This window comes from Sciurus carolinensis, chromosome 10, assembly GCF_902686445.1.
Source record: "Sciurus carolinensis chromosome 10, mSciCar1.2, whole genome shotgun sequence".
Classification (NCBI taxonomy): Eukaryota; Metazoa; Chordata; class Mammalia; order Rodentia; family Sciuridae; genus Sciurus; species Sciurus carolinensis.
The window spans coordinates 82,873,429-82,896,999 of record NC_062222.1 but is presented as its reverse complement, the minus strand read 5'-3'; the positions used below and the strand labels follow the sequence as shown (position 1 = coordinate 82,896,999).

Sequence of the window (23,571 nt, the reverse complement as noted above, 5' to 3'; positions counted from 1 at the left end):
TATGGAATGTAGTCATATCCTATGTCTCTTCAATATGCATAGCCAAAGCACATAGTAGCATTTCTAGAGATATACAACACTGCTCCCATATCTACCTACTAAAGAACTGTCAAGCTCAGCATGGAGGGCATACAGTCATTTAAAATCACAATGTGTTGGGTGATAGCACATTTCTGCTACAGAACTTGCCAGATACATTGAAAAAAACAAAAGTCTCCAAATTGTAGGATGACGCATGGCCTTGAAATTTACAGGTCTAATGTATAGTATATGTTTGGAAGTTTTCATATTAGCTAAGGTCATTGTCTAGTTGCAGTGGGAAAGCCTGAGGATTACATTAATGGGTTGCACTCAAATATCAATTCCTCATCATTTATGAATTACTTTTTTAGGCCTGCATCTTAAAATAAGGAAACATCTTCCAGTATGTTCAAGAGACCTTAATTGATCCTATATTCTCTTTCCTTTGACAACTAACCCATCTCCTCTGTTTGAAGACCTATTTCAGAGGTATGACTTGTCCTGTGTTAGAGAAGGACCCCATGTGAGAGTCTTAAGTATGAGCACTGTGGCACTGCAGAGATTCAAAGTCTCATCAGAGTTAGAATGTGCTCCTGGGTGGAGGAGGTAAAGGCAGGGCTATTCTGAAAAAGGGACACATTAACTTTATGGTAATTTGGGCATAGATGGGAAGGGCTTCAGATCTGGTCATAAAAGGCCATTCTTCTTCTAAGAGTATTTTAAGACTCTGAGGGGGATTGTTAATATTTGGCAGAAACAGAATTGATCTTTAGGGCAGAGCAAAAGAGCAACTGAAAGGACTGTGGAACCACTAACCTAGTTATGCTATCTCCTTTGCACCTTGGTTTTACAGTAAAAACATTTTCTTCTGCCTGAAGGAGAATCAAGCAAAATCTCGCTGACAATTGGGCACAGTTCTACCAACTATTGTGATCAATGTGAAATGCAGCCTCTTGACAGCAGTAGCCATATAAGGACAAAATGTAATGACAATAAACTTTAAAGTTTGAATGGTCAAAACCCAAGTCAAAGCAAAGAGCAATTCCCTTTCCAAATGATCAAATGTTAAGTCCTATGTCTCCCCCTCATGGTCATACTTGTTCTTGCCATTCCGAGCAAAAATTTATAGTGAAATTATGTTTAATGCTTAAAGACATAAAAGTTTAAAATTTTAAAATATAAAACATTTGATAAAATAATCCTGGTCACTTTTCTTGGATTAAAAAAAATAGTACAGCAGATGTTGAGATTCAACCAACGGCGTACTTATGGAATTGTAGGCTACAGGAAAAGCAACTTGTTTAGTCCTGGGACTCACCAGTGTTTCAAAGCAATGGCTGCAGTTGTTATTTATCAGGCATGGATTTAGGAGAAATGAACTTAAGAGGAAGGTTGTGATGCAGGAGGATGAGTGGGGAAGGAGAGAGAGTGAGAGACAGGAAGAAGAAACCGGCTGTGGAGGGTATAGCAAGAAAGGAGATGTGGAGTAGAACAGATGGAGGAATTGAGACAAGGGGGCTAAGCAGAGGAAGGTAGTCTGTCCCTTGAAAGTTCATGTGTTGGAACATGACCCTGAAGGTGGTGGTATGGAGAGGTGAGGCCTTTGGGAGGTGAATAGGTCATAAGTGTGGAGCCCTTGTGAATGGGATTAATGCCTTTATAAAAGGCTCCAGTTGCTCCCCAGCCCATTTCCCTGTGTGAGGACAAAGCACTATCTATGAAGCCCTTACCAGACACAAATGTGCAGGTGCCTTTGTACTGAACTTTCCAGTCTCCAGAACTGTAAGCTATAAATTTCTCTTTCTTATATATTACCTGGTCTAAGGTATTTTATTATAGCAGCTCTAATGGACTAGACTAAAATAGTAGGGGAGACAAGGGAGAGGGAAAGGTAAAGTTAGGGAGACAAGGAGAGGGAGAGAGCGAGAACAAGAAGACAGTTACCACCCTCCACACACACATAAAAAAAGCATGTATGGTAGACATAGGGAAAGTGAGTGACATACAAGACACTATGTCTGAGATGGAGAGCAAAACAGACAGACACTAAGAAATCAAGGAGGGAAAGAAACAGTTGTAAATGGAGAGAGTGGAAACAGAGAAAAGGAGGTGGAAGGAGAGAGTCTCATAGAGATGGAAATTATCCAATATATTTTTGTTCTAAAATCGCAAATCAATTAAATAAAACAAACTCCAATTTTGCAATACAATGTTGGTAGATCAGGCAAATGCTCAATTTTAGTATAAGTGCAAAGTGTCTATCTTGAAATTAATGGACAGTTATTAAAAATGGCTATTGGGTTGAGTAACAGTTATTATCTACATGCCTAAATTAAATAATGTTAGTAACATATAGCAAAGTCTGCTGCAATATTAAACCTTTTACAATGCTGTGAAATTAAAGAACATAATGGAAAAATTAGAAATTCCCCCATGCCCCAAATAATGTTCTTAGACTAATATTTTAAGGATGTTTTCCTTTGGTTATTTTTCAATAAGCAAATATAAATTCCAGAGCTTATCCTGAAAGGAAATTCTGCTCTTTGAGATTGAAAAACATTATCAGAGCAGTGAAATCGATTAGTGTCACACCTACCATTACAGGGAGGCAGCTGACAGGCTCTGACGGACTCCGGCTTTTCACCGTCGCAGTGGTCTCCAGCCCTGCACAGGACCTGCCTCACCTCTGTTCCTTCGCCACAGGTCACTGAACACTACAGAAACAAAGGCTGTAACTACAGATGTTTATTCCACCAAGACTGGACATGCAAGTGCTCACAGGCACCCACGTGCACGTGCATACGCCTCATCTCTGGAATTCTTTCTCTACAGAGGTGGGGCTGTGCAGTGGTTTCGAAAACAGATAATCCTGGTTTATACCACGGTTGCAGCATTTATCAGCCTGAGCACATTGCTTTTTCTTTAAGAGACTCAGTTTCATCATCCAGAAAGCTGGGCTGATGATACCTGCCACAGAGGATTATTATAGAACTAAATGAAGGCCAAGGAGGCAATGTGCCCAAAGCAAAAGAGGCAAAGTACCTGCATGTAAGCATTCTATAGAGAAGAAGCCCCTGATGATGATGAGCGCTGATTCTGCCTTCCCAGGGAGCCAGGCATGATATGGAGCACCCCATTTCATCTTTTACACAGATGGCGGAATTTACTTACAAGCAACTTGGGTTAATTCAACCTCTTGGGAACTATAGTCATGCCATTCTCATATATTCATTTCTCTAATAAAGAGGACTTACTTCTCTAAATATAAGTCCAGAAGTTTCCATACTATTGCTCTAGATAGAAACTACGGAGAGAACCTTATAAGGTTCAGGGTCCCTGAGGAAGAACTGGGCATAAGTTATGGTTCTGAGTAGGTGACTTTGACTTGCCTGTTCCTGGTCTCCACTTCTTCCTTGCTCTCTACCTGCTTTTGGATGCCCTTTCCTTCTATAAATTCTCTTCCTATGGCCTCATGATTCCTTCAGTCTTTAGAAGTAATAAACACAGGTGGTAGCAAAAGAAATACAGCCATGAGTCAGCCGGTCCCCAAACAGTCCTATCCCAGGCACCAGCTGGGTCCTGGGGAAGTGAAGCACACTGCTTTTGAGAAATGTGTGGACTATGGACAAGCACAGTCTCAGAGGCAGGAGTCACAATGCTCCGCGTCTAACCATATGCTGAAGGAAAGCTGACTGCTTCGCGAATGCAGGGGAGGTACTGTCAGAAGAGCATCAGCAGGAAGGTGGGAGTCTGGATCGTGGCTTTGAGCCTCAGTGAAGCGGGGAAGCAAGCCAGATGGAAGGTAGGAGGCTGGAACAAGCATGGTGTGAATGAAATAGTGAGACGTTTACTCAAATGGACACAGAGATTTGGAATGAAGAAAGAATAAGAGGAGATGGGGTTTGCCAAATGGAGCAGGGACTACACTCTGTGTCAGGGGTTTGGAATCTATCGTACAGGAGTAAGGACACCAGCAAAGATCTTAGAAGACCAGTTACCTTTCAGAAACCTCCAGCTCACAAAACACCCAGACATGGTTTACCCCTACCAAACTAATCTTAACTGCAGATACTGTTTTAAAATTTTTCCTGGCACCTCCAGGTGATCATGAAATATGCCACAGTTTCTCAAGTCACACAAAGCCCACCGAATATTTAAGCCAAATTAAAATATGCTGCAAATGTTGACACACACAGAATTCACACACCCACCTCATTCCAGGGCCCTGTTTTCCACTGGGCTGGGCAGGGCACTCTGTTACAGGGCCGGCGGCTCTCAGGACGGTCTCCCACACAGTACTTGCTGTGCACAGAGCGGTTGGTGCCATCATGCAGTGGCTGAAGGCAGCGTACAGTGCGAAGCTGGTAGCCAGAACTGCCGCAGGTTTTGGTGCAGTGTTCCCACTCCTCGGCTACCCAGCTGTAGGGGTTCAGATTGAACACTGTCACGGGGATGGATGGTATGTGCATCCCACAATGCAAAACCTAGATTCTTCCGCTCCCTTGCAACTTGAAACCTACCAGGTCACCGTACATTCAGAAAGTGATGTCAACGTCCTAACAACAGGTCAGGGACTTGCCTTTTTAATTTCCTATTATTTTTTTCTGCCTCTCAGTGACTCTGGAACTGTCTCCTAAAGAATGATCTACAGAGGGTTTCTGAAACTCATGTTAAGGTTACCCGTTAAGTTCAGGCATGAAGGTGGTTTTAAAAATAGCACCAAGACACTTTCAACCATATTGCCTAAGGGTTGTGTAACATGTGAAAGTGAACAGAAAAAAAAAAGGAATCCACCTGATGCTTGCTGAGAAAACCGACTTGGCTGCTACACCCTTTTTCATGAACTCTATCATTTACTCATACTTCAATATTATATTCCAACTGAAAGGATTACTGTATTTCAACAGTTGTTGCCACGAAGGACACATCTATCCTCTGGGAGTAATTCAAATCTTCTTATTGAACTTCACAGGGTTTGACAGAAAGGAAAAGCAGTGTGCATCCGGGGCTGGGCAGAGACTGTTCCCATGAATGTACCTGACAGAAGTACTTCCAGAGACATTCTCAAAAGATTTCCTGTGGAACAGTCCCAATTTCTGGTGTCCACGTAAGTGCTCCAAGAACTCTCTAAATCACTGTGATTGTAATATATTGGACAGTTCTGTTATATATCATTACTGAGTCCTGAAGGGCTATCACTTCTGATTCCACCTGGCAATCAGAAGTGTGTCCTCTCAGTGATTCTGAAACCTTCTCCTAAATAATGATCCACTGAGGGCTCTGAAACACATCTTAAGGTTACCCTGTTAAGTTCAGACATAAAAATGGTTTCCAGAATACACTTCTTATATAATCTTTGTCTTTAAAAAGAGTGACTAGTATGGTCATCAAAACTGAGGGAATATTCCCTAGTCTACTTATTATAATACATTTCACTACCAGTTTGACAGACTAGGGTAATAATGTTCTGCCTGGTTATATTTCAGTACTTCATATCTATGGCAAGAAAAAAAGGTAAAGGGAAAATAACTTTGGAAAGAACAAATAAATAGTATGTCGCAATTAACATACTCACTGATTAATCAGATGAATGGAGGGACTCAAAAGAAATAAAGCATGAAAAAGGAAATAATATTTACTATTCCCAAAGTGATAAAATATTATGTGTATGAAATAATCAAATATCTTGAGAAAGAAATAATTGACGATTAGTCTTAATAGCAAAGGTCCCAGAAAGAAAGAACAGTGAAAAATGAAAGTTTTCAAAGAAAATCTCCTAGAGATGAAAGACATTGGTTTTATATTTTAAAAGATCAACAGCTGCCATTTTTAACCACATGGATGAACCTGGAGGGCAAGTAAAATAAGCCAGGCACACAAAGTCTAAGGCTGCATGATTTCACTTATATGTGCAATCTGAACAAGTAGAACTCAGAGTGAAGAATAGTATGGTGACTACCAGGGAATGGATGCAGGGCAGGGAACAGAAGGGAGTGCAAAGACCTTGGTCAAAGGATACAAAGTTTCAGTTAGTAAGACTAAAGTCTACTCACAGGATCCTGACTGCAGTTAATATAATATATATTTCAAAATTGTTAAAGAGCAGATCATAAAATGTTCACACAACTCACATGCAAAAAGGATGTAATTTGAAAATAATTAGCTTGATTTTATCATTCCGTATCAAAATATATTATACCCCATAAGTATACATGATTATCACTTGTCAACTAAAAAGTCTTCAAATACACATCGCAATGGATGAGAAAAGACCCTAGGAGTTTGAAAGACAAAAACAGGCTACAAAGATAGAACTCAGAATCAGAATTACCACTAATTTTTCAACAGCAATACTGGAGTCTAGCAAATAAGGGAATGATGTGTTCAAAAGAAAATACAGTGTAGAATTATATAAATATGTGTGTGACTCCAAGTGATCAAGGGTGAGAGTAGAAGAAAGACATCTTTCATAATCTTATACTTCAACCCCTTATATATTTTTTCTGGGTATCTAAGAATTTAATTTTTATATAAGGCATTAGTTTGAATCTGTTTTTCCCCTGAAACTCCAGAGAGTATCTACTAGAATGAATATATGAACCAAGAGATGAGAAAACAGCCAAGGCAGGAAAGAGAAGCTCTCCTAGAAGAGAAGGGCAGCAGAAATCACCAGGATGAAAGCTGGGTTGAAGTCCAGGCTGAAGCAAGATGCAGAGTTCACCTGTCTCTATTAAGAGAAAAGTTTCAGGATTCTTGAGTGTTTAGCATTTAGAGGTGCTAATACTTAAGGAAGAAAGTTTAAGCACGGATTCATGAAAAGTAGAGGACCAAACACAAAAACCAAGACCTTCCTTTACAGTTTTACAAGAAAGGAAACTTAGTATACTATGTGACCTGGCAGTTAGAAGAGAGACATGTTAAAAGAATCTAAGCCCTGGATATTAATATCAACAAAAGATACATCAACATTGGGAGTATTGAGGAAGGAATAAGGGTGGTCGATGGGTGCTGTGAAAAAAAAAATGAAATCCTCAAGTTCTATAGTAGAAATTCAATATAATATAGAATGCTGCCCCCACCAAATGCAAGTAATAGAAACAAAAACATTTTTCTTAAAGAGATAGAAACAAGTGATTACCAAATATCAAAAGAAATGTAAAATCTGAAAGTGGTTATGTTTTAAGAACAGGAACATACAGAAAGGCAGGGAACCACAGCTTTATAAACAATTCTTATTAAATGACTTGACTAAACGAGGTACATGTAAAGTTTTGATTAAAAACAAATTTAAAATTAAAAAGAGCTAAAGACATTTAAACCCTAATTTTGTCCTTAGGATATGATGGTTAAAATATATGCTTACAGTGGATGTGTACACTCTTGAATATTGCACATTCGTCTAATAGGTTTTGGCTTTTTATTGACCTCACAGAAGCTACGATGAACCATCTTATTATCACTTTTCCTACGGCATCCGTATTTAGTGTACTGGAAACCTGGAAAAGAAAATAAACTTCTTTGACTTTTATTACTTAGTCATGCCATTATATATTAATTCATTTGTATATTCATTCATTTACCTAATAAATATCTGAGTACATACACTAAGCAAGGTACTGCACTAGGTGTTAGAGCCTATCACTTTCACTTAAAGTTAAAGTGAAAAAATGCTAGCTCAGAGCCTACGTTTAACAAGTATAATGAATTATGAAATGGCAACTGTGCAGTGGCTAGAGAACTAGGACTGAATAAGTACAGTCTAGTGTGAGAGACAGCTATGAATAAAAGCATTGGGATCATCGATGCCTAGTAGCATAGGCTTTTATGGAGCTATGTGTGTAACTTTCTGCAGAGGGCGCCAAAGAGACGCGGAGGGAAAGGCCTCCAGCTCAGCGGGAGGAGGGGCGGGGGAAGCATGCAAACTTGGCACTTCCTTGAGCAGAATCTTGAACTTCCAATGGTATGGGGTAAAGAAATGAAGTACAATTAGAAAGGCAGGTGCTTCACATGGCTGACATGTCATGTGTGAAGAGGCAGGAAATGAGGAAGTATCAGATCTTGGATGCCTTGAGCACTAGACCAGTGTCTGGAATTTATCCTGAAAATCATGGGGAATAGCTGAGGAGGTCTCCCAACATTTGTTTAAAAAAAAAAAAAAAAAAAAAAAAAAAATTCAAAAATTTTAAACTTACAAAAAAAAGTTGTAAGGAAATATTTAGTAAGATTAATTTGCTACTATGTCATCGCATTTTGCATATATGTTTATACACAATTTACTACACAGGTAATTTTTTTCTTGCACTATTTGAGAATAAGTTTAAGAAATTTTGCAACAAGTATATTGTCTTCCATATTGACAATATAATTCTTAAAAATCAAAAAATTTAACATTTGTTATCTAATATGCAGACCATGTTGAAAAACTGTTAATTGCCCTTATAATATTATTTACAGCAATGTTTTTCCCATCAAGGAAACCGACATGTCTCTTTAGCCTCCATCAATCAGGAAGTTTCTGAACCCCTTTTGTTTTTCATGGCATTTAATATTTTTGAAATGTATAAGTCAAGAGTTTTGAAAAATGTCCCACAATTGGGTTTTATTGTCTCCTAATGATGAGATTCAGGTTATTCACTTTTGGCAAGAATTATTTAAATGATTTATCTTCCAGGCAACATTAGAAGACTACAGGATTTTAGGTAGGAAAATAATATAGCTCTACTCATTCATTTAAGAAAATTATCCTTGAAGTAAAAGAAGAGTAGAAAATCAAAGTCAGACAACTAGTTAAGAGACTACTACATCAATCTTCCCTTCTAAAACAGTGAAGCAAGCCTGGAGAGGAAGGAACAGATGTGGTCTGTTAAGAAGGTCGGACAAATCTTAGGACCACATTGATGCTGAGTATATAGCAGAAGGGAGGATGGAAATTAAGTAAGCACCTATACAGTTTAAATGTTTAAGTGTCATATTTAATAAGTAACTCAAAACACTTAAATCCCCCTCCAGAAACACTTGGAGACTATATTCTTGAATTTTAAATTATAAAATAAATGATTTACACAAGAAGTCCCTTTTATGAACAAATTCTCTTTATTCTCAATTATTCAGAGTTATTTTTGTGACAGTCCCTCACCTTATCCTGCCTGTGGAGGAGAATTTTGTCTAGGTCAACTTGATCCTCAAGCCTTTGTTGTTCAGAATGAGAGGAATGGATGAAGGGAAAAAATGATAAACACTGAGCATAGCTTCAGCTTCATGGATTTACTCGGGAGAAGCAGAGAGGCAGCAGAGGGCAGTGAGGAAGAGTGTGTACCTGAAGCCAGGGTAGCTGGGTTTGAATCCTACCACCCTGGTCGAATTACTTACCTTCCCTGTTCAGCAGTTACACCATCAGTATAATAGAAATAAAAACAGTACCAATCTCATATACTTAAAACATTCAGAATAGCAGCTGGTTCCAAATACACAGCATAATCAGTTATATCATCATAGTTAACTGATAGCTCTTTATTACTAACACTAATAGAAAATAAAAGCATAGATATAGAAAGTAAAAGTAGAGAAAAAGGTGATAACCAGAGTACACTGAATTTGGGGGAGTTCCAGAATTTCAGAAGAGTGAAGTGATTAAGAGTTCCACTATAGGGGACATAAGCCATAACGATCCAGACAGATCAGCAAGCGGCTTTTAAGGTCTACCACTGGTGGAGAGACTCCTCTCCTAAGCTGATTCTGAGATTTCAGGAAAAGTGTTTTGTACTTATGTTTTGGATGCACTTATTAGTTGTTTCTCAGATTGCAGCCTCAATTAGAGAAAACTCTTAAAGTAGAAGAGGGATTGGCTTTTGTGTGAATTGCATTTTAATATAATAAATGTGTTCAATTGTTACCTCCACCACAGGGTTTGGAACACTGAGACCAACTCTTCAGAGCCCACTCAAAAGTATCTAGTTCTTCCTGGATGACGTTGTTGCTGTTGATTGTAGGTACAGAGTCCTCATGAATGATATACTTATATGTCAGGCTAGAGCGGGTATCATTCTCCTGAGGTATAATCTAAGGCACATGTGAAATGCATATGTAAATCAACTGAGAGTTAAGTTTTGAGTGAAAATTTATAAGTATTTCAGAAAATTGTTCATATCAAAACTGGAAAACTTTCTAATAGTTTCTTAAATATGTTTTTATTTCTGTCAATTCAAGTGCAAATGTGCACTATTTAAAAAAATGCAAATGTATAAGACTGAACACAATAATATTAAAAATGCATATACCCAAGAGTAAGAGTAACTGTATAAGATTCACTACAGGTTTTCTTAAAGTATACCATTTCCTTAGTACATTTTGAAGTTTATAACAAACTGTTTTGTTATAATGATAAAGATAATAATGTTCCCTCCAGAAAGCAATGCATTACAGAGAAATATAAAGAAAATAAAAACCAGTCACAATTCTACAGAACCAAACAAAATCAAAGTCACTTTTATTACTTTGGGATATTCCCTCAAGGTAATTCCAGTGTGTGTGTCTGTGTGTGTGTGTGTGTGTGTGTGTGTGTCTGTGTGTAGACATAAATACCTTTTCCTGGCCCTGTTTATTTCACTTACTATGTCATGTGTATTTTCCAGAGAGTAGATATTTTTAGAAAACATGGTTTGAAATGTCAGCTTAGCTTTGAATCCTAAAAGCATATATTATTTAACCATTTACTTAATAATGAATATTGTATTGATTAGAAATTGTCCCCACCTTTATGGGGATTTCTGTTTTTCTTTTGTACACTCTTCATAGTTCTTTTGAGACAAGCGAGTGGCCTTCAAGAAGGGTTAGAACAACTGTTACATCCCAGAATGGAGTACATGAAAATGCCCTCAATTAGAATTATATAATCTTTATCTGAATCAATTGAATGGGAGAGAAGACCATTATTTTAATTATTTATTTGACAACTAGTGGAGTTTAACCTCCTACATTTATGACTCACTTGTATTTTGTCTACTATGTGCTGCATGATCATAGTTCTCTTTTTATTGTTACAAGTAGCTATTTATTTTCTGAACAATCTATGCACTAAAAATATTAATACCTTTTTGTAATAAGAATTGCAAACATTTTCTCAGTTTGTTATTTGCCTTTCAGTTTTATTTAGAGCAAAAAAAGTGTTTTTAAAAAAGAAAAAATATTTTAATTGATTTTCATTATATCTTTTATGGGGTTATACCAATTATGCAGAGGGATAAATAAGTGGAATTTTAAACTGAACTCTTAAAAACAGCTTTTGTCTGAGAAGCCAATAAACCCACTTGGGTGCAGATTCTGGTTACCCAGGTTCCATTTTCTTTTTTCCTTAGTCTTTGGTTTGAAATAGCATTAAAAGTCAAATCCCAACTTTCACACTCTAGCCAGATATCTAATTTGTTCAGCCTCGAAAGGCATGCTCCAGGGCTCCAAGCCTGGGGTTCCTGTTCTTTAGAGAGGAACTGGTCATGGCAATAGAGCACAACCTAACTACAATCCAATCCTTTTGGCTACAAATCTTGTTCCTGTGGCAAAGCCCACCACTCCCTGTGGCTATATCATAATCAATGGGCATAGCTTCAAGAAGGTAGTTATGGATCAGAACTCCAAGTTGCTGAAAAGGAATGTAATTATATAACAACAACAACAAAAAAGAGCTTCTGATCTCCAATCATTTGAACTTTAAATGATGTAAACAGAATTTCGATTAGTTTATATTTTTACTATACAATCATCTAACCTATGAAACAGAATGATGGTTCAGAAATAATTTCACATAAATTTGGACAATTAATATTTGATATAAATAAAAAGCAAATTTAATAGTGAAAAGGTAGTCTTTTCATCAAATTGAATGCAGTATTTGTTTTAAAAATATGTCTAAGATTATGTCTCTCTTGGCTGCACTATCTCGCTTTTTCTGTCACTTGAATTGTTTGCTTCAGCAGAGGTCAGTGCCAGGTCCTAGGGACACTTAAGCAGCCTGTGGAGAGGCTGGGTTGGAAAGAAATGGAGGTCTGCTAGACACCACATAGAAAAGCTTGGAAACAATCTTCTGATTGTCCTTTCAAGGACCATGTGGCTGAACTTAGAAGCACCGTCACCACATCAAGCCTTAAGGTGACTGTAGTCACAGTGAAGAGCAACTCATGAGATTCCTTGGGCCAGGACTTGTCGGGTAAGCTGCTTTCAGATACACAAGCTTCATAAACTATGGGATAAATTTTGCTTGTATTTAGTTACTGTATTTGGGGTAATTTGTTTTGCAATGATAGACCAATTATATTTCTATCAATATGCAAAAATAAGAACACATCGTTTTACACAAATTAACTCAAAATGCTTCATAAACCTAATGCTAAATGTGAAACTATAAAACTTTTACAAGAACAAAAGTAGGAGAAATTGTTTTGATGATATATTAGGTGAAAAATAATACTTCTATAACACCAAAAACTCAATGCCTAAAAGAAAAAAAATTAACAATAATAACAATAAATTGATTCCAGTAATGCTAAAATACTAAGAAACTTCTAAGGAGGAGCTATGGACTGGAAGAAAATATTTACAAATCATATATTTCACAGAGGACTTATTGAGTATAAAGAAATCCTGAAACTCAAAAAGGAAAAAATGTCAATTTAATTTAGCAATGGCAAAAGATTTGAATAGACATTCGAAAAGGGAAATAATTCCCAAAGAAAAAGAGACTTAAAATTGAGTGGGAAAATTTGGTTTTAGATTAGTATAATTTTTAAAAATATGGAATCCAATCAATGTATATAGACTCCAACAATGCATTTCAAATCCAATAGCTGTTTTCTACATTCATTCATGAGGGAGTAATAAAGTTGTTTTCCTAATATTAAAAACCATAAAACTGGACAGAAAATAGAAGGAAACTTTTTTTGGTCAACAGATAACAATGATAAAGGACAATGATCCCTGTGAGGAAAGAAACAAGCCTGATCTTGCCTCCAGACAGGGGCCAGAGTCAGAGTTTAGAATTCCAGGGCAGGGCCTGAAGAGTGGTGGTGTGGAGGGGGGTCTAGAAGCTGCTCAGGTCCTTCACTAAGGGCTGGTCTGTGCATGCCCACGGCCAAAATGCCCTGTGCTTTATCAGTGACCAGGAGTGGGACAAAGAACCAGATGTCAGAAAGGGAAGACAGTCCTAGCAGCTCTCACCCAGCAGGGTGAAGGACCTTACCAATACCTGAGGTGTTAGGTTAAGGCCCCCCAAATACCATGCCATAAAAGTAAGGACTAAATTGAAATCAACCAATCCTAACTAGATCTCAAAGGATCAGGAGGATCTTGCAAAGATCTGCCTGCTGCCTGCTGAACAAAGTGAAACAACCAAACACTTCACAATTGATCATCCATAATGTCCAGTGAAAAATAAAGAGAAATTATAAGAAGCAGGAAAATGTGATCCATAATCAATGAGAAAAAAATCAGTCAACAGATCAGATAACATGAATATCCAGAACTTAAAGGATATGTTAGACATAATGAGCCAATATATGTGAAAATGATAGCAGAGAAGAAGAAGAAAGTAGGGAGGAGGCAGAGAGGAGGAGGAGGAGGAGAAGAAAGAAAGAAAGAACAAAGAAGAAGAAAGAACAAAGAAGAAAAATAAATCCTGGGAAAGAAATGAACCATTGCTGAATTGACATGAAGGATTTTCCAGACAGGCTTAAGGACAGATTGGAGGTCACATAAGAAATAGTGAGTTTAAACAGATCTCAACAAATTATCCAATCTGAAAAATATTTGAGAAAAGATTATAAAAGAATCAATGCAGCTTTAGACTTTTGGAACAATTTCAATTTGTTTAACATGCATGTAAATAAGTCCCATGAGTAGAAAAGAGAAAGATGGTATGTAGGCAAATAACTTAAAGTTATAATAAAAAATTTAGCCAGATTTGGTGAAAACATTAACCCACAAAGTCAAGATTCTCAGTGAACCCCAAGAATGATACAAAGAACACCACAGACTATGGTATCTTACTCAAACTGTTATACAATAAAAGAAAACAAAGTCTCAGTGACTTAGAGCCTGCCTGCTTGGAGTACTTCTCTGAAACATCTGCTGGGTATAAATAAGACCTTGTGACTGTAAGAATCCCACCACCACTGCCCTTAGGAGCTCTCTGAGCTATGGACTCTCCAGTGCTGCTCAGTGACATCTTTGAGACAGGTAGGAACCGCCCCTCCACCGGTTTCCAACTGTTACGGTTTAGGCAAGGTGTCCTCCAAAAGCTCATGTGTGAGACAATGCAAGAAGATTTAGAGGTGAAATGATTAGATTATTAGAGATGTAACCTACTCAGTAGATTAATCACTGAAATGGATTAACTGGGCAGTAACTATAGGCAGGTAGGGTGTGGCTGGAGGAAGTAAGTCCCTTTATATTTTGTCCTTGGTGAGGGAGGAGCTCTTTCTCTGCTTGTGGATAACATGTCCTGAGCTTCCTGAGAGTTCTTTCTTCTCTATGATGTTCTGCCTCACCTTTGCCCCAGAGTTATAGAGTCAGCCCAACAAAGACTGAATCTTTGAAACCATGTGCCAAAATACACTTTTCCTCCTCCTATTGTTCTTGTCGGATCTTTTGGTCACAGTAGTACAAAACTGATAAAATACCTCCTTTCCTTTTTCCCCCTAAGTTCCTTTGCCCTTTTTTCCTTTGGGTGGTATCCCCCTTGCAAACCTGCTATGACCTCACCAAAATAAAGTTCGTAGGAGCTAATGCTACCTGTGGCCATATCTTTTTCTTTGATTAGCCACCAAATCCCTCGAATTCCCTATAAGAACATAAAGACATCTTTAAAATGCTTAAAGAAAAAAACAAAATTAAAAAAAAAACCAGGAACCCCAAATTCCTTATCGAGTGAAGAAGATAGCCTTCAAAAATGAGGGTGAAATAATATTTTCAGATACTTGAAAGCTGAGAGAATTCTTTGCTAGTATACCCACACTATGAGAAATGCTACATGAAGCTCTCTGTCCTGAAGGTTAATGATACTAGGTGGAAAGTCAGATTGACAAGGAAAGAAAGAGTATTAGAAATGGTAAAGTTTTTGTTAAATATGAAAACCTACTTTTTCATTTGTCTTTAAAAGACAACTGGTTAAGTCAAAATCATAATAATGTTTGAATCAATTTATAATGTATGTAAATGATAATGTTATACAAAGAGTGGAGGTAAATGAAATTATAACAAACCAGCAAATACATATTCAATGTCCAAGGTAAAATTGTTTTCTGATTAAACTAATTATGAAATTATAAACTAAATCAACTACATAATGACCTGTAATGTCACATACCAACACAATAACTGGATCATGTAAGGGTCCATCAGTATGAAGAGTTTCGATGTCATCTTCGATGTTATAATCCCACTCCACACCAAGATCTATGAAGGTTCGTGACTTGGCTTCCTCCCCTTTGCCATTTAAAATGTAGTGGCCTGTAGCCTGATTCTTAATAGCTAAGGAAAGGAAAATAAGTAACCAGCATATACTTTATCATTTACCGAGTTGAGATCCATAGTAAGTCTATCCCCTTCTATAAACCAGTGACTATGTCCCTTCATTGGTATCGAGCAATAAATATGTGTGTTAGTTCTAATATTATTCCCATTTCCTTCATTAGGCAATCAAAATTCTAAAGAAGCATGCCTAACCGTCAAAAACAATGGCAAGATAGTAAAAGAGGCAAAAGTAATGTTTACAAATATTCCCATTTGAAAACATTGTCAAAGAGGCTAAGGGTTCCTAACTTAGTCATCCTAAACATTTCCTCAGAAAGCCCAGAACAGTTTCTTTATCCATTCATCTGTTGAAGGGCATCTAGGTTGGTTCCACAATCTAGCTATTGTGAATTGAGCTGCTATAAACATTGATGTGACTGTATCTCTGTAGTATGCTGATTTTAAGTCCTTTGGGTATAAACCGAGGAGTGGGATAACTGGGTCAAAAGGTGGGTCCATTCCAAGTTTTCTGAGGATTCTCCACACTGCTTTCCAGAATGGCTGCACCAATTTGCAACTCCACTAGCAATGGAAAAGTGTGCCTTTTTCCCCACATCCATGCCAACATCTATTATTGTTTGTGTTCTTGATAATAGCCATTCTAATTGGAGTAAGATGAAATTTTAGAGTTGTTTTAATTTGCACTTCTCTAATTTAGAGATGTTGAACACTTTTTCATATATTTATTAATTGCCTGTATGTCTTCTTCTGTAAAGTGTCTGTCCAGTTCTTTGGCCCATTTATTGATTGGGTTCTTTGTATTTCATATACACAATGGAATATTATTCGGCCACAAAGAATAATAATATTATGGCATTTGCAAATAAATGGATGGAATTGGAGAATGTCATGCTAAGTGAAATAAATCAATCCCCAAAACCAAAGGCCTAATGTTTTCCCTGGTAAGTGAAGAATGACATATAATGGGGTGGGGAAGTGTGGGGAGTGAGAGAAAGAATGGAGGAACTTTGGATTATGTAGAAGGAAATGAGAGGGAGGTGGGTATAAAAAATGGTGGAATGAGACAGACATCGTTACCCTATGTACATGTATGATTACACAAATGGTATGAATCTACATCATGTACAACCATGGAAATGAAATGATGTGTCCCATTTGTGTATAATGAATCAAAATATAGTCTGTAAAAAAATTTAAAAATAAATAATAAAAAAGAAAGCCCAGAACATTTGAAAGTAATGGGTACTTCTCCTATAATTAATATAAACCATTTATGTTAATATACCATATAACATGATGACTTCTTTATAGTATATCTCTTCAGAACTGGTCAAAATATTTAGAGCTACCTAATATAGTTGAACAGATTTTAGGCCAATAATTTAAGTTCTGATGATTGCAAAATTCCAAGGCTATGTCACCTACTTAGAAAAAACTGCTTGCTGCTGATAGAATTATTAATTGAATTATAGATCTATATGTTATCAAATAAAGCACTTCTCTAGTGGATAAAAATAAATTATATTTTAATTTTAGGAGGTATGTGTCATATAATGATAAGTTTAAAAAGTTCATAAGTTACTATTACTTATGTTTAGAAAATATAAGTAATCTTAATTTAATTCATTTATTCCTCTTGCGTTTTTACACTCATCCAGTTTTCCTAAGGATAATAATCTGAATTCTAAATAAAGATTCTTAAACACTGGGGAAGGAACTATGGCTGACTGCTAGGAGGTTGTGGCATCTAGTAGTGACTATAATACAAATATTTTTAAAACTCAATTCTACGTAGCACCATAAAAATTCATTATTTTTTAAGGTATACATGAAAATTTACTACAAATTTTCATGCAGTTGACAATGTTACCTTAGTTTCAGAAATCTTTGTGTTTTAATAGGCTAAGGAATATGATTGTTGTTTATATTTGTACACACACTATAAAAACAAACTCCTTTAAACTGACATTTGTACACAATCCTCTCAAAAAAGGAAAAGGATCTTCTCTGAGCAATTGTAATCATCCATACAAATAGATCCACATGCCAATCAAAACTGGACACATTAAATATTAGGAAAATTTAACATTAGCAGATTTCTCCTGTGGTTGCTTTTCAGTCAAACAACTTAAAATGTAAAGAAAATAAGGGGAGATATATAGTATGGCATCAACCAAAGGTCAGAACTCATTTGTCCACATGAATATGATGAATATGATATTATTCCTTAATTTATAACACTTTACTATATATTTTTCACAATCCTTAAAACAGAGAAAAATTGCATAATAAGTACACACTTGTCAAGTTTTTTTTTTCTCTATGTAATCATGAAACAGCCTTATTTTCAAAAATTAAAGTTTTCTATTGGGATGTTTCTTGTTTTAAAGTGAGAATGGTTGAGAAAAATGACAAAATGTCAAAACTCCGCATAAGATTCAATTAATTCATTTACATGTAATTTTGACTCTGGCATATATATATATATATATATATATATATATATATATGTCATATATATATGATTTCTTTGACATTTCAAGGTTTAAGTGCATGTCTAAAGCAGTGCCAGCAGATACAAACACTTACCAAGAACATGAGGAGAAGCCTCGTCTTCTTGGATTAACACATGTCTAGCCCCAGGGGGTATATCAAACATCTTAAGGTACCCTTTGCATGTGTGGTAAATAATGGAGAAAGCAAAGAAAACAAAAGCAATAACCATGGTTAGTTGAGCACTACACTCTTACTACTCCTGCATGCAGAAGAGGGCATCCATAAACTGAAAGAAGCAGTTTCAGAAATTAACTTTGAAGCACTGGTAGCTTTTGTGACATCCTGCATGAGATTAGAGGAAAACTTTTGTTTTTAAAGTAAAGAGGGGGGAAAAAGTTAATCTTGTTACCAACGTATTAGTCATCTAAGCTTGTGTTGACCTATAAATTGTGTCAACAATAATTCAGGCAAATACTATACTTTCATGTGTGCCTCTATGGGATTTTAGTTTCCTAAATAATACTTTTTAAGTGGGGCCAATTTTTAGTACACGTTTTTAATAGTGAACTTCTTCAAATATTTTATCTGCCTCCAAATTATTTTTAAAAAACCCAGTGGCAAGTTACCAAATTACAAAAGAAAAACAGGTGAGTAGCTTTTATTTTCCTTGTGATCAGCAATTATTTATAAGGTTTATCATATTTTATGATAGACTGTTTTAAAATACATGCTGTAGGTCTGACCAAACCATTTAATTAAAAAATGTATAGAAGTTATATCATGAATTGCCTTTACATGCCCCCTAACTTGAACTTTTAAGCCAGAAATCATAAAATCAATTGATTATTTGGGTTTTAAAGTCAGGAATCGTTGCTATTGTCAATGTCACATATGTGTCAATGTCACATATGACAAACAATATAGCACATCCTGAAAATTATCTTAAGATCACTGAAGATTAACATTTTTAACTATAAACCATCAATAGTCAGGTCAATAAACCAAGGTGTATCTATTTCCACCAAAAATAAATGACTATAGGAAGATCATGCAACCTACCCTTTTAATATATTGTGAAACATCTCATTCATATAATACAGAAATGAGTATTGATAGAAATTCAGTTATCAATACACAATTGTTGAAGTTTTCGGGAAAAAAACATTTTGGTCATTTGCCTATGTATCATTAATAAGTACCTGTGGGTATATTAATTTTTTTCCAATATTTATTAGTGTCCTAAGTAAATGAAGTAGTCATTGGGGGATCAGCATTTTCAGCACCTAGGTTACTGTAAAGTTCAACACATGAAACGTACCATGTTTGTCTGAGTACGCAATGGCTATAAGTAACGTGCTCAAGATGCTAGCTATAGCAAAACAGCTTGATACCATTTATGGATGCCCATCTTTCTGCAATTTGGTACAACTTACCCAATACATTTTTAGCTTCTCTTGTTTCAGCAAGAGAAATATTACGAGCTCCTCTGGGTAAAGTGAAAGCGCCTCTTGTCTTCCCTTAAATAGAATGTCTTTAATTAGTGGAGGTTTCGTGTTTATCAAAGTCTTGCTGTTTCATTGACTATGCCATAAGCTCTCTCTATATATATTTCATAAGATATAAAATATGTTCTATGGTTTTATATGTTGAAATAAAGTGCATTTTTAATAGTTAGCTAAGGCCAACAAACTCAATAGTCAATGAACATAAGACTAAGCATGAATGAAAAATGATGTAGGTGATTTGAAGTTGAATACTTGCAGATTTCATTTTCCAGCAACTTGAATTCTTTATGGCATCTCTTGCTTAAATGTTTCCCTGTTGGAAAAGGTTAATTAGTCTATTGAATGACTATGATGATAACATTCGTACACAGAAATGGATGTTAGAATATCTTTGAACACTTTGAATCTGTATGAATGATGAACACTTTCTCATGTTCTTTTGACGTTAATTCGCAGGTTTAGCACAGTTTTTGTGGTATCTGAAAAACAGTATCACTACCTTATAATTGCATATAAAATAGAATGAATGATAGTGGCAAAAACTTTTTTTCCTTACATTAATTCACTCTGAAAAAAAAAACAAATTATTTTATATCCCAAACAAAATAATAACATATAACCCAATAAAGCAAATGTAGTTCATGATTTCACAGAAAGATGGAGAAAATCACACTTCATTTCACCTAGACATGTGTGTACATACACACATATATACACTCGCATGCATACACACATTCTTATTTTTGAATTCTTTTTCCTTTATTAAAATAATACCATCAGTCAGAAATAGCAGTATTTGTGTTTTAACCATTTTCAAAGTACAAAGCATGGTAACTTATCACACAGGAATAGCTAAGACACCGATAACTAGTTTAGGGAATGACTAAGGGAAGTACATTTGAACATGCAGCAAAGCTAATGTGTGTGGAAATGGCTTGAGTTGGGTGTCTACCATGTTACAGGAGCAAAAAGGACTATGAGAATTTTCCATTGGGATGACAACTATTTTATACATTTTTTCTTCTACGAAATGAAAAATTACAACATTATTATGACAATTAACTTAGAGTCAGCCTGATTTTTTTCTGGTTTTTGTTTTGTTTTGTGTTCTATCATTCTGTAAGACACTACACTGAAAGTACTTTGGAAGGTACAAGAGAATCTTCTCAAGAAAACCCCATATCTAATTCATCTTTAAATGCTGAATTCCCAGAAGCCTTTGCCCAATAAATACTCATTGACTATTTGAATATTTGTTACAAACTCAAGAAACTATTTAGTAATATATATTTTCATAAGAATTTATATCCAAATCTTATATTCTAATGAATATTATGAAATTACAAATATTTTTCCATATTATTTGTTGTATGTGGACAGCTTTTTGTTCCACCTTTTGGACCTGCAGTGTGTATCTAACTTCAAGTTATTGATGGTGGAACAAGTCTAAAAGTTCACAAAAATTAGCAATTATACATTAGTTTACTTTTTGGTGACATCTCAATTTTGTTTAGGGTATACATTTTAAAAGTATAGGAAATATAGATCCTAAATTCATAGATTTATATGTAGGATAAAACTGTTCACTTTTAAAATCAAAAGAAGTAAAACTAAAGTAACATTTTAAAGATTATGTTTAAAGTTTTATAATTTTTCTTACTCTTGATCAACAATTTAAGTGCAACAGAAATTCAAAATAACCATTCATTTTGATTATATCTGTATTTTATTAAAAATGTAAAATTACAGTTTTTAGCTAACTACTCTAATTGATATTATCTCTGTTTCTCATCTGACTTTAGTCTATAATTTTTCTCATGAACACTATGAAGTATGAATTTAGTTAAATTTTTAATTTTTTAAAATAGTTCCTTAAGTGATTTGAACCAACACTTTTTGGTCATGTTTATTGAGAAAATGTTGTACTTCTAAAAGAGGAAGCCTAAAAAGCACAGGTTGTAGTGAAGGATGTTGATTCCCAAGGGCCCTCATCTTACCGAGCTTCCTCGGAGTCCTGGTAAACGTCCCCTTTACCGTTCGACAATGGGAGTTATCTCCTCCACAGACACCACATTTATCCTCAACCTTATTCGAACCAATCTCTTTATCACAGCCCACTTTCTGGGGAGAGAAGATATAAATGTGGTTGATTTCAATGTCGCCAAGTAGAAAACAACATCCAGAGACTGGGGGACCCTATGTTTAACTGCAGCTCACAGTCAGTAAGTTCACACTAAACTTCCACTGAAATCTTATTTTTCACACCTCTGTCTTTTAAAGAACTAGTGTGAAGTTAAATAACTATACTCTAGTAAATAAAGGATGAGTTTCCCCAGTCTAATGAAGTATTTTCCTCATCATAAATTGTTTTAATCATCAAACAAGTATTTATTGAACACAGATGTAACTGATTCTGGGGAGACAAAAAAAAAGATAGCATTGTATTTTTTTTTCTGTGTTGCATTCATGTGTATAAAATGAATAATAATATAGTGAGTTGTGCATTGGTGCCATCTTCAAAACTTAATTAGGAAAAGAAAAAACTAATTAGGATATGAGACAAAACTTCATAAAAGTGCTGGGGACTTTCTTACGGCCCTTAAGGAACACAGAGTGTAAAGGAATTTTAGGAGTGCAGAGAAATCCAAAAAGAGTCATTGAAGGGATAAGTTCATGGAACATGGATTTAGATATCAGTATTTAAAGCCATACTTAAGTTAATGGAAAGTCAGTGTTGCCTGATAGCAGAAGAACAGTGGAGGATTCGCAGAGCACAGGCTGTGGAAAAATCTTGACTGGGTGTAGTTTATATTTTCATATTAACTTAATAGGGAACCACTGAAGGCTTTCTGAACTGGGGAAGATCCTCAAATGAACTGGTGTAGAATAATGCTACCCAATATACCCTTGCACTCATACATTTGGCATGAAAATGGGCAGGGAAATGATAACATAGGTAAGGCATTGGATTTTGTGGAAGGTAAAAGGTGAACCAGACACATCTTCTACCTATGGTCTGTACATATTCTCTCAATAATTATGTGTTGGAAACAATCTCTAATGTGACAGTTGGAGGAGACTTGGCTTAATAAGATGTAATTAGGTCCTGATGGCTCTGCCTTCCTGGACAAATTAATGTGTGGTCAGTTATTATGAGAGTGATAAAAGTGACTCCCTCTTGTTCTTTTTGGTGAATGTGCCCTTTTTCCCTTCCACCTTCTACCATGGAATAATGCCCCATGAAGTCCCTCATCAGATGCCAAACCAATGCTGGCGCTATGTCTTTGGTCTTCCCAGCTTACAGATACATGAGGGAAACAAATGTTTTCTTTATAAATTATTCCATCTGGGGTATTTTGCTATAGAAACACAGAGTGGACTAAGATATTTACTTTCAGGGACAGTTTAGTTCAACTATGAGACATCTGCACACTTGATACTTGGAAGTAACAAGGAAATAGATGTCAGGAGCAGTGTTTCAGTTGATAAGCACAATTTCGTGTTAATTTAACTGAGAACCTGAACATTTTTAAAGAGATTATACTGAGTTTGGTGGCACAAACCTATAATCTCAGAAATTTGGGAGGCTGAGGCAGGAGGATTGCAAGACTGAAGCCACCATCGTCAATTTAGTGAGACAGTGTCTCAAAATAAAATCAGGGCTAGGGATCTAGCTCAGTGGTGAAGCACCTGCAGTTTCTATACCCAATACACAGAGAGAGATTATATAAAACAACAAAAACAAAAAAAACAGTTTTGTTTTTAGTTTGTTTCTCTACATTTTGTTCTGATGTGGAATTCAAAATTTAAGCTTAGGATAAATTAGAAGGAGAAAGAGGGAGAAAGAGCTACTGTATTATCCTTTTTGGGGGGGAGGTAATGGAAATTGAATCCAGGAGTGCTTATCCACAGAGAAACATCCCTGGTTCTTCTTATTTTTTATTTTGAGAGAGGGTCTCACTAAGTTGAATAGGGCTTTACAGTTGCTGGGGCTCGTCTTGAACTTGTGATCCTCCTGACTCAGCCTCCC

At 35.9% G+C, this 23,571-nt stretch overlaps 1 protein-coding gene across 1 annotated transcript in view; it reads right to left on the bottom strand.

Annotated features, from left to right (window-relative positions):
• Positions 1–23,571, bottom strand: part of Adamts3 (ADAM metallopeptidase with thrombospondin type 1 motif 3) — a 270,571-nt gene that overhangs the window by 3,977 nt on the left and 243,023 nt on the right. Inside the window, exons 15-21 of the mRNA XM_047566569.1 lie at positions 21,539–21,662; positions 18,130–18,210; positions 15,374–15,537; positions 9,915–10,080; positions 7,385–7,517; positions 4,233–4,440; positions 2,618–2,735 (exon numbers count right to left, since the gene is read on the bottom strand). Of these exons, the coding sequence (XP_047422525.1) occupies positions 2,618–2,735; positions 4,233–4,440; positions 7,385–7,517; positions 9,915–10,080; positions 15,374–15,537; positions 18,130–18,210; positions 21,539–21,662 (994 nt within the window). The remainder of the gene's footprint in view (positions 1–2,617; positions 2,736–4,232; positions 4,441–7,384; positions 7,518–9,914; positions 10,081–15,373; positions 15,538–18,129; positions 18,211–21,538; positions 21,663–23,571) is intronic.